The sequence below is a fragment of the Pristiophorus japonicus genome, chromosome 3, assembly GCF_044704955.1.
Source record: "Pristiophorus japonicus isolate sPriJap1 chromosome 3, sPriJap1.hap1, whole genome shotgun sequence".
NCBI classification, from domain to species: Eukaryota; Metazoa; Chordata; class Chondrichthyes; family Pristiophoridae; genus Pristiophorus; species Pristiophorus japonicus.
Window position 1 is genome coordinate 317,256,912 of NC_091979.1, and position 12,653 is coordinate 317,269,564.

The following is a 12,653-nucleotide window of genomic DNA, read 5'->3' on the forward strand; positions in this document are numbered from 1 at the left end:
TAAATGGCTCAGTATAGTTTTCTTTTCAGACATTTCAGTTATCTTAAATCAGGTTTCCCACAGGTGAAAGGCTGGGCACTTCTATTAAAAATGCTTATTTTTTGTCATAATCAAACTCCAAGGCCTTTTCAAAGCATTCAATAGCTTCGCACTTCTCCCCATCCAGCTGGTGTAGTAACCCAGGAACACCAAAGGCCTTGCTGTCTCTGGGATTCCTGTCAATTTGTTTTGATACAATCTTTCTCAAATTTTCGTGACACAATTGCCAACCTTTTGTGCCTTGTTCAATTGTAAATCCTTCCAGAAAATGGATGATAGCATTTGATTCAGATTCTTTCTAGTGCAGTTCAAAAAACCCAATCTGCAAAGACACTGCCTGCTGTTTATCAGGACATAATAACATAAGAACATAAGAAATAGGAGCAGGAGTAGGCCACCTGGCCCCATGAACCTGCTCCGCCATTTAATATTAAGGCTGATCTGATAATGGACTCAGCTCCACATCCCTGACCACTCCCCATAACTCCTTGTTCCCTTATCGCTCAAAAATCTGTCTATCTCCACCTTAAATATATTCAATGACCCAGCCTCCACAGTGCTCTGGGGCAGAGAATTCCATAGATTTACAACCCTCTGAGAGAAGAAATTCCTCCTCAACTCAGTTTTAAATGGGTGGCCCCTTATTGTGAGACTATGTGCCCTAGTTTTAGTTTCCCCTATGAGTGGAAATATCCTCGCTGCATCCACCTTGTCAAGCCCCCTAATTATCTTATATGTTTCGATAAGATACCTCTCATTCTTCTGAACTCCAATGAGTATTGGCCCAACTTACTCAACCTACCTCCATAAGTCAACCCCCTCAACTGCGGAATCAACCAAATGAACCTTCTCTGAACAGCCTCCAATGCAAGTATATCCTTCCTTAAATATGGAAGCCAAAATTGTACGCAGTACTCGATAGGTTGGCCTCACCAATATCCTGTACAGTTGTAGCAGGACTTTGCTGCTTTTATACTCTATCCCCCTTGCAATAAAGGCCAACATTCCATTTGCCTTCCTGATTACTTGCATACTAACTTTTTGTGTTTCATGCACAAGGACCCCCAGTTCCCTCTGTACAGCAGCACTTTGCAATTTTTTTTCATTTAAATTATAATTTGCTTTTCTATTTTTTCTGCCAAAGTGGATAACCTCACATTTTCCCACATTATACTATATCTGCCAAATGTTTGCCTGTCTATATCGCTTTGCAGATTTTTTGTGTCCTCACTATTTGCTTTCCTGGCCATCTTTGTATCATCAGCAAACTTGGCTACATTACACTCGGTCCCTTCATCCAAGTCGTTAATATAGATTGTAAATACTTGAGGCCGCAGCAACGATCCCTGCGGCACCCCACTCGTTATTGTTTGCCAACCAGAAAATTACCCATTTATCCCAACTCTCTGTTTTTGTTCGTCAGCCAATCCTCTATCCATGCCAACATGCTAGTTGGATCCAAAATTGGTTCAGAGGTAAGAAGCAGAGGGTAATGGTTGATGGATGTTTTTGTGACTGGAAGGATGTTTCCAGTGGAGTCCGCAGGGCTCAGTACTGGGTCCCTTGCTTTTTGTGGTATACATCAATGATCTAGATTTGATTATAGGGAGTATGATTAAGAAGTTTGCAGATGACACTAAAATTGGCTGTGTGGTCGTTAATGAAGCAGAAAGTCATGGGCTGCAGGAGGATATCAATCTACTGGTCAGGTGAGCAGAGCAGTGGCAAATGGAATTTAATTTGGAGAAGTGTGAGGTAATGCACTTTGAGAGGGCTAATAAGGAAAGGATATACACATTAAGCGGTAGACCATGGAAAAGATGAATAAAGGGATCTTGGAGTGCTTGTCCACAGATCCCTGAAAGTAAGGTGGATAAGGTGGTGAAGAAGGCATACGGAATGGTTGCCTTTCTTGGCTGAGGCACATAATACAAGAGCAGGGAGGTTATGCTTAAAATGTATAATACTTTGGTTAGGCCACAGCTGGAGTACTGCGTGCAGTTCTGGTCACCGTATTATAGGAAGGACGTGATTGCAATAGAGAGGGTGCAGAGGAGATTTGCTAGGATGCTGCCTGGAATGGAGAAACTTAGCTATGCGGATAGATTGGATAGGCTGGGTTTGTTCTCATTGGAACAGAGGAGGTTGAGAGGAGACCTCATTGAGGTGTACAAACTTTTGAGGGGCCTGGATATAGTGGATAGCAAGGGCCTATTTCCCTTGGTGGTGGGTTCAATTATGAGGGGGCATAGTTTTAAGGTGGTTGGTGGAAGGTTCAGAGGGGATTTGAGGGGTGGCTTTTTCAAGCAGAGGGTTGTGGGGGTCTGGAACTTAGTGCCTGGAAGGGTGGTGGATGTAGAAACCCTCAACGCATTTAAAAGGTGCTTGGATGTGCACTTAAAGTGCCGCAATCTGCAGGGTTACACGGACCTAAAGCTGGTAAGTGGAATTAGACTGGATAACCTGTTGGCAGGCACAGCTATGATGGTAAGTACTGCAGGGAATCGAATATATCCAGGGTGATCTCCTGGACGAGTTTCGATTACTTGGATGGGTTGGAGAGGAATGTTCCGAGATATTTTTTCCCCAATTGACCTGGGTTTTTATCTGTTTTTTGCCTTTCCCAGGAGATCACATGGCTCCGGTTGGGGAGGAGTGTAGAATGTTTCGGTGCAAGGGGTGTCGCATTTGTGTGGGGCTGACTGGTTGGGCTGGGTGCTCTTTACCTTTCTGCCATTGTTCATTGATCATACGTTTATATGTAACTTTCAGGGCTGCTGACTGAGGGCCGTATGTTTCTTTGTCGGCCGGTGTGGACACGATGGGCCGAAATGGCCTCCTTCTGCGTTGTAGATTTGCAATTGTGCAAAAATAAATGATGGCTTCTGCTCAAATGCCTTTTCAAAATAGTACTTGCATTGATTGATCAACTCAGCTTTCTGTTGAAAAGCAGGATTGCGAGGGGCTTTGCTGCCTGGATTTTTGTTCAGTTCAAATAGTTTTTTTCTGTAACACTGACCTATTTGGTGGTGTATGAAGGTAGAGTTTGGGGTAATTTCTAATGCTTTCTTCAACAGCTCCACAGCTTTTTCCACATCTCCTCTTCTGTAAAATTTTGCTGCATAACGAGTTACATATGGAAGATCAGGGGACTTCTGCAATGCTTGTTCAACTAATTCGTGTTCTTCCACCTTTTGATTGAACTCTTGTAGTTTTAGAGCCAACAGCACCATGGCTACAGAGTCATCTGGATCAAGTCCCCACACGTCGCAACTGCTTCACTGATTGGCTGCGGTCACCACTCTCTGGGGTACGAGAAAACGTGTCCACACGAAACAGAACAGTCGCATAGCCAACGTTCCATTCAGTGTCATCAGGATCATCCTCCAGAGTCTTCTCAAAACATTCCTTTGCCTCTTCATAGTATTGAGCAGCAGAATTCAACAGTGACCAACCCTTCTCCCCGTATACTTCTGGTCTCAGTGCTGTATACCGAGTAAATTGTTTACAGATCATCTCCAGCTTGTCGAGGTAGGACTGGGCCTCTGTCAGTTGGCCCATGTGATAATATACCCAGGCATAGTTTCCATAGGTGATGATGCTTCTTCTTTCAAATTCATGTTCATGATTCTCCCTCAGAATCTTTTCAGCTTCCTTTAAGTTTTGAATTGCCCCTTTGAATTGCCTTGCAGACAGTTTACAAATGCGAGGTGGTTGTCAGACCTGGCCTGATAATTCACACCAGCCTGTATTAAATCTTGTAATCTATACTTCATGTCGTCCAAGTCAATGCTGTCTCTCTGTGGGCCCCACGTGAAGTGACATTGAAGCTGGCTGAGTTTTGCTTTCAAGCAATCATTCAGTGTGTTGCTGTAGGAGAACAAAATAATCAAAGCCCATCTTATGTGTATCTAACTTACATTTTTAGCTCATATATAATCAACATAGCAATGCTGGTAAAGTCAGAATAGCAGAACAGATGAGCAGCTCAGTGCACATGGGCCCGGAACACTTCCCTACAGCCTCACTGCCTGGCATCCCTCAGTTCGGGGGAAACCCATTGGAATCCTGTAATGGTCCCGGAGGCAATAACAAATGAACAATTGGCTCATGAGTGTCAGCAGAAATCCACGGTCATCCTTAATATGATCATAGGTAGGAACATAGGAACATGTTCCACCATTCAATTTATCATGGCTGAACTGTATCACAACTCCATCTACCCACCCTGGTTCTGTAACCCTTAATACCCTTGCCTAACAAAATTCTATCATCTCAGTTTTGACATTTTTAATTGGCCTAACCTCGACAGCTTATTAGGGGAGAGAGTTCCAGATTTCCACTACCCTTTGTGTGAAGAAGAGCTGTCTGACATCACCCCTGAATGGCTGAGCTCAAATTTCACTTTCATGCCCCCTTGTTCTGGCCTCCCCCACCAGAGGAAATCGTTTCTCTCGATCGACCCGGTCAAATCCTTTAATCATATCAAACATCTCAATTAGATCATCCCTTAACACTGGGGAAAGCAGGCTCGGGGAATGGGAGACTGGGGAATGGGGGCTCGGGGATAGAGAGACTGGGGAATGTGGGCTCGGGGAGAGGGAGACTGGGGAATGGGGGCTCGGGGAGAGGGTGACTGGGAAATGGGGACTCGGGGAGAGGGAAACTGGGGAATGGGGGCTCGGGGAGAGGGAGACTGGGGAATGGGGGCTCGGGGAGAGGGAGACTGGGGAATGGGAGCTCGGGGAGAGGGAGACTGGGGAATGGGGGCTTGGGGAAAGGGAGACTGAGGAATGGGGGCTCGGGGAGAGGGAGACTGGGGAATGGGGGCTCGGGGAGAGGGAGTCTGGGGAATGGGGGCTCGGGGAGAGGGAGACTGGGGAATGGGGGCTCGGGGAGACTGGGGAATGGGGCCTCAGAGAGATGGAGACTGGGGAATGGGGGCTCGGGGAGAGGGGGAATGGGGGCTCGGGGAGAGGGAGACTGGGGAATGGGTCAGGGGGGATCATGGTGAGGCCAGGCGGGAGGTAGAAGAGGCCAGGTTGAGTGTAATTTATTCTGTGGTGGCCTGGAGGAGCTGGACTGATCCCTGGGCTCCAGACAAGGTCACTGGGCCTCTCCAGCCCTGGCCTTCTCTCACACACCACAGCAACTCCCTTCAGCCCCCTCCCAGCAGATCCTTTCAGTCCCCTCCCTGCAGATCCCTTCAGCCCCCTCCCAGCAGATCCCTTCAGCCCCCTCCCAGCAGATCCCTTCAGTCCCCTCGCAGCAGATCCCTTGAACCCCTCAGGAGATCGAGCTGCCGGGGGTGGGCAGAGCTTTCGGGGGGTTGGGAGTCGGGAAGTTGGGTTTGGAGGGTGGTGGGAGAACTCGGGACCGGGAGAGGCGGGGATTATCTTTAACCTACCCGGCAACTGATGATGCAGCTCGCAGTATTTGTCTGATTGGATAGTTCAATGTTTGGAAAGTTTATTTCGGCACCAACACAAACTCTCCCCGTGTCTTTTCTACCCGGAGCTTGCTGACTCACAGCCTGTTTTTATTGTAATTGGAGACAAATATACCCTCGAACCAATCAGTTCGGAGGAGTCTGAGTGTAAAACACTCTGCACTGGGCAAAGCGCACGAACAGATAGCACAGAGAGACAGTCCCAGAGACACAGTATCAGCACAGGGCACAGAGAGACAGTCCCAGAGACACAGTATCAGCACAGGGCACCGAGACAGTCCCAGAGACACAGTATCAGCACAGGGCACAGAGAGACAGTCCCAGAGACACAGTATCAGCACAGGGCACAGAGAGACAGTCCCAGAGACACAGTATCAGCATAGGGCACAGCGAGCCAGTCCCAGAGACACAGTATCAGCACAGGGCACAGAGAGACAGTCCCAGAGACACAGTATCAGCACAGGGCACAGAGACAGTCCCAGAGACACAGTATCAGCACAGGGCACAGAGAGACAGTCCCAGAGACACAGTATCAGCACAGGGCACAGAGAGACAGTCCCAGAGACACAGTATCAGCACAGGGCACAGAGAGACAGTCCCAGAGACACAGTATCAGCACAGGGCACAGAGAGACAGTCCCAGAGACACAGTATCAGCACAGGGCACAGAGAGACAGTCCCAGAGACACAGTATCAGCACAGGGCACCGAGAGACAGTCCCGGAGACACAGTATCAGCACAGGGCAGAGAGAGACAGTCCCAGAGACACAGTATCAGCACAGGGCACAGAGAGACAGTCCCAGAGACACAGTATCAGCACAGGGCACCGAGAGACAGTCCCGGAGACACAGTATCAGCACAGGGCACAGAGAGACAGTCCCAGAGAGAGAGTATCAGCACAGGGCACAGAGACAGTCCCAGAGACACAATATCAGCACAGGGCACAGAGAGACAGTCCCAGAGACACAGTATCAGCACAGGGCACAGAGAGACAGTCCCAGAGACACAGTATCAGCACAGGGCACAGAGACAGTCCCAGAGACACAGTATCAGCACAGGGCACAGAGAGACAGTCCCAGAGACACAGTATCAGCACAGGGCACAGAGAGACAGTCCCAGAGACACAGTATCAGCACAGGGCACAGAGAGACAGTCCCAGAGACACAGTATCAGCACAGGGCACAGAGAGACAGTCCCAGAGACACAGTATCAGCACAGGGCACAGAGAGACAGTCCCAGAGACACAGTATCAGCACAGGGCACCGAGAGACAGTCCCGGAGACACAGTATCAGCACAGGGCACAGAGAGACAGTCCCAGAGAGAGAGTATCAGCACAGGGCACAGAGACAGTCCCAGAGACACAATATCAGCACAGGGCACAGAGAGACAGTCCCAGAGACACAGTATCAGCACAGGGCACAGAGAGACAGTCCCAGAGACACAGTATCAGCACAGGGCACAGAGAGACAGTCCCAGAGACACAGTATCAGCACAGAGCACAGAGAAACAGTCCCAGAGACACAGTATCAGCACAGGGCACAGAGTGACAGTCCCAGAGACACAGTATCAGCACAGGGCACAGAGACAGTCCCAGGGACATAGTATCAGCACAGGGCACAGAGAGACAGTCCCGGAGACACAGTTTCAGCACAGGCACAGAGAGTCAGTCCCAGAGACACAGTATCAGCATAGGGCACAGAGAGACAGTCCCGGAGACACAGTATCAGCATAGGGCACAGAGAGACAGTCCCGGAGACACAGTACCAGCACAGGGCACAGAGACAGTCCCAGAGACACAGTATCGACACAGGGCACAGAGAGACAATCCCAGAGACACAGTATCAGCACAGGGCATAGAGACAGTCCCAGAGACACAGTATCAGCACAGGGCACAGAGACAGTCCCAGAGACACAGTATCAGCACAGGGCACAGAGAGACAGTCCCAGAGACACAGTATCAGCACAGGGCACAGAGAGACAGTCCCAGAGACACAGTATCAGCACAGGGCACAGAGAGACAGTCCCAGAGACACAGTATCAGCACAGGGCACCGAGAGACAGTCCCGGAGACACAGTATCAGCACAGGGCACAGAGAGACAGTCCCAGAGACAGAGTATCAGCACAGGGCACAGAGAGACAGTCCCAGAGACAGAGTATCAGCACAGGGCACAGAGACAGTCCCAGAGACACAATATCAGCACAGGGCACAGAGAGACAGTCCCAGAGACACAGTATCAGCAAAGGGCACAGAGAGACAGTCCCAGAGACACAGTATCAGCACAGGGCACAGAGAGACAGTCCCAGAGACACAGTATCAGCATAGGGCACAGAGAGACAGTCCCAGAGACACAGTATCAGCACAGGGCACAGAGAGACAGTCCCGGAGACACAGTATCAGCACAGGCACAGAGAGTCAGTCCCAGAGACACAGTATCAGCATAGGGCACAGAGAGACAGTCCCGGAGACACAGTATCAGCATAGGGCACAGAGAGACAGTCCCAGAGACACAATATCAGCACAGGGCACAGAGAGACAATCCCAGAGACACAGTATCAGCACAGGGCACAGAGAGACAGTCCCAGAGACACAGTATCAGCACAGAGCACAGAGAGACAGTCCCAGAGACACAGTATCAGCACAGGGCACAGAGAGACAGTCCCAGAGACACAGTATCAGCACAGGGCACAGAGACAGTCCCAGGGACATAGTATCAGCACAGGGCACAGAGAGACAGTCCCGGAGACACAGTATCAGCACAGGCACAGAGATTCAGTCCCAGAGACACAGTATCAGCATAGGGCACAGAGACAGTCCCAGAGACACAGTATCGACACAGGGCACAGAGAGACAATCCCAGAGACACAGTATCAGCACAGGGCATAGAGACAGTCCCAGAGACACAGTATCAGCACAGGGCACAGAGAGACAGTCCCAGAGACAGAGTATCAGCACAGGGCACAGAGACAGTCCCAGAGACACAGTATCAGCACAGGGCACAGAGAGACAGTCCCAGAGACACAGTATCAGCACAGGGCACAGAGAGACAGTCCCAGAGACACAGTATCAGCACAGGGCACAGAGAGACAGTCCCAGAGACACAGTATCAGCACAGGGCACAGAGAGACAGTCCCAGAGACACAGTATCAGCACAGGGCACAGAGAGACAGTCCCGGAGACACAGTATCAGCACAGGCACAGAGAGTCAGTCCCAGAGACACAGTATCAGCATAGGGCACAGAGAGACAGTCCCGGAGACACAGTATCAGCATAGGGCACAGAGAGACAGTCCCAGAGACACAGTATCAGCACAGGGCACAGAGAGACAATCCCGGAGACACAGTATCAGCACAGGGCATAGAGACAGTCCCAGAGACACAGTATCAGCACAGGGCACAGAGACAGTCCCAGAGACACAGTATCAGCACAGGGCACAGAGAGACAGTCCAAGAGACACAGTATCAGCACAGGGACAGAGATTCAGTCCCAGAGACACAGTATCAGCACTGGGCACAGAGAGACAGTCCCAGAGACACAGTATCAGCACAGGGCACAGAGAGACAGTCCCAGAGACACAGTATCAGCACAGGGCACAGAGAGACAGTCCCAGAGACACAGTATCAGCACAGGGCACAGAGAGACAGTCCCAGAGAAACTGTATCAGCACAGGGCACAGAGACAGTCCCAGAGACACAATATCAGCACAGGGCACAGAGAGACAATCCCAGAGACACAGTATCAGCACAGGGCACAGAGATACAGTCCCAGAGACACAGTATCAGCACAGAGCACAGAGAGACAGTCCCAGAGACACAGTATCAGCACAGGGCACAGAGAGACAGTCCCAGAGACACAGTATCAGCACAGGGCACAGAGACAGTCCCAGAGACACAGTATCAGCACAGGGCACAGAGAGACAGTCCCAGAGACACAGTATCAGCACAGGGCACAGAGACAGTCCCAGAGACACAGTATCAGCACAGGGCACAGAGACAGTCCCAGAGACACAGTATCAGCACAGAGCACAGAGAGACAGTCCCAGAGACACAGTATCAGCACAGAGCACAGAGAGACAGTCCCAGAGACATAGTATCAGCACAGGGCACAGAGAGACAGTCCCGGAGACACAGTATCAGCACAGGCACAGAGATTCAGTCCCAGAGACACAGTATCAGCATAGGGCACAGAGAGACAGTCCCGGAGACACAGTATCAGCACAGGGCACAGAGAGACAGTCCCGGAGACACAGTACCAGCACAGGGCACAGAGACAGTCCCAGAGACACAGTATCGACACAGGGCACAGAGAGACAGTCCCAGAGACACAGTATCAGCACAGGGCATAGAGACAGTCCCAGAGACACAGTATCAGCACAGGGCACAGAGACAGTCCCAGAGACACAGTATCAGCACAGGGCACAGAGAGACAGTCCAAGAGACACAGTATCAGCACAGGGCACAGAGAGACAGTCCCAGAGACACAGTATCAGCACTGGGCACAGAGAGACAGTCCCAGAGACACAGTATCAGCACTGGGCACAGAGAGACAGTCCCAGAGACACAGTATCAGCACAGGGCACAGAGAGACAGTCCCAGAGACACAGTATCGGCACTGGGCACAGGAATCACACGGTCTGAATTGGGCGCAGCTCACGGACGGTCTCTCGGAAAAGGATTGCCTGCAAACTGCTCATCCCAGCCTGTCGAGGGAAGTAACAATGTTTGGACTGACCGTGCTGGCCCTTCTGTGTGGAGAGGTGTGTGCAGGCTCTCACTCCCTGCGGTACATGCACACGGCTATCACTCCGCTCCCGGGCATTGCTGAGTTCACCGATGTGGGTTATGTGGATGACCAGCAGTTTATTTACTATGACAGTGTGAGCCGGCAGTACACCCCGCGGCAGCGGTGGATCAGGGAGAGCGAGGGCGCCGAGTACTGGGAGCGCTACACACAGAACCTGCGGGGCAAGGAGCAGGTGATGAAAGGCAACATTCAGACCGTCTTAACCCGCACCAACCAGACCGGCGGGATCCACACGCTGCAGAGGTTGTGCGGCTGTGAGCTGCGGGATGACGGCACCACCAGCGGCTTCTGGCAGTACGGCTGGGACGGGAAGGACCTGATCAGCTTCGACAAGGATCGCCTGGTGTGGGTCACCCCGGTACCGTGGGGAGAGATCACCAAGAACAAGTGGGACCAGGACAGGGCCGAAATGCAGCAGGACAAAAGTTACCTGGAGCAGGAGTGCATCGAGTGGCTGAAGAAATACCTGAAGGCTGGAGAGAGAGAACTGGGAGCTGTTGCTCCTCAAGTGTTTCCTTCTGTGGACAAGGCGTCAAATATTAAAGCCCCCCAACTCTCCTGTCTCCTCACAGGATTTTACCCTCGCGAAATCCAAGTGACCCTCCTGAGAAATGGCGAGCCAATCAGGGACACGGAATCCACGGGCATCCTGCCCAACCACGATGGCACCTACCAGCTCACGACATGGGCTCAGATCGAGCCCGCGGATGGAGCCACCTATTCCTGTCAGTATGAGCAGAGCGGCCAAGCAGGAGGGAAGACCCGAGACTGGGACGGGACGTTCCGAGTGACTCCAGGATCGCCAGAGGGAACAAATAGGGGTTTGATTGTTGGAATTGTGATTGCTGCCGTCGCCCTGATTGCTCTTGTGATCGGTGCGGTTGTGTGGAAGAGGAGAGGAGGAGAGGAGACATCTGGTTACAGCCCAGCGAACCCTGCTGAACGAGGAGAATTATCCCCAAACTCAGCAGCCCAGTCCTGAGGCTGATCCCGAAGTGAAGTTCACTGGGACTAGAATCTGGACTTGCTGTGTCGCAAGGAGGGTTCATTCAGAAGCAATCCACGATTCTGCATCTTCATTTCGTTTGATTGTCACTGGCTGCTGCCAGTGTTAATAGTAATCGGTAATGTATCTATCATTGAGTGGGTTTGGGGATATTTTCTTTTTGGTGATTGGATAGAAATCTCCAGTTGGGTCTTTTGGTGTTTAATGTAAATGAGATGTGTCGATTTCGGCACGGGCTGGATGGCCAAATGGTCGTCTTCCGTGCTGTAACCATTCTATGATTCTATGTATGGTGGCCGGGGGAGAGGGAGACTGGGAATGGGGGCTGGGGGAGAGAGGGAGACTGGGAATGGGGTCTTGGGGAGACGGAGACTGGGAATGGGGGCTGGGGGAGAGAGGGAGACTGGGAATGGGGTCTTGGGGAGAGAGAGACTGGGGAATGGGGGCTCAGGGAGAGGGAGACTGGGGAATGGGGGCTTGGGGAGAGAGAGACTGGGTAATGGGGGCTCAGGGAGAGGGAGACTTGGGAATGGGGCCTCGGGGAGAGAGAGACTGGGGAATGGGGGCTTGGGGAGCGGGAGACTGGGGAATGGGGGCTTGGGGAGACGGAGACTTGGGAATGGGGCCTCGGGGAGAGAGAGACTGGGGAATGGGGGCTCGGGGCTCGGGAGACTGGGGAATGGGGGCTTGGGGAGAGGGAGACTGGGGAATGGGGGCTTGGGGAGAGAGGGAGACTGGGGAATGGGGGCTCTGGGAGAAGGAGACTGGGGAATGGGGGCTTGGGGAGAGAGGGAGACTGGGGAATGGGGGCTCTGGGAGAGGGAGACTGGGGAATGGGGGCTTGGGGAGAGAGGGAGACTGGGGAATGGGGGCTCTGGGAGAGGGAGACTGGGGAATGGGGGCTCGGGGAGAGAGAGACTGGGGAATGGGTGCTCGGGGAGAGGGAGACTGGGGAATGGGGTGGGTGTGGGTTCTAGTATTTCCCCCAGAGCCGGGAGCAGCAGCAACGTGGTGAGTGGGAGTGACACTGAGAGAGGAGCAGCCAGTAAAGAGGTGAGTGAAACCTGGGGACCTTACTGTGGGTAAATAGTGAAAGATTATTTCCAGTGGTGGGCGAATGGGGAACTAGGGAACGGAAACCAAAGATTCTAAAACCTAAAGGGAATGTGATAAATATTTGAAAAGGAAGAATGTTATAAGATCTGGGGGTGGGGTGGGCGGGGGGGAATGGGATTACAGAAGAGAGTGCGAGCTCCGAGGCCGAATGATCTCCTCCTGTGCAGTCATTTCTATAAATGCATTCCCCACTCTGCTCAATGTGCTGAAGTTGCAGCCCTGGTGACAGCAATCCAAATGA

The 12,653-nt window shown here is 51.7% G+C and overlaps 1 protein-coding gene across 1 annotated transcript; it reads left to right on the forward strand.

Annotated features, from left to right (window-relative positions):
- Positions 1–3,989: 3,989 nt before the first annotated feature.
- LOC139256091 (class I histocompatibility antigen, F10 alpha chain-like) lies at positions 3,990–11,272 on the forward strand. Its single transcript, XM_070874121.1, has 2 exons — positions 3,990–3,995; positions 10,136–11,272. The coding sequence occupies exons 1-2, from the start codon at positions 3,990–3,992 to the stop codon at positions 11,270–11,272; spliced, it is 1,143 nt and encodes a 380-aa protein (XP_070730222.1).
- Positions 11,273–12,653: the final 1,381 nt, after the last annotated feature.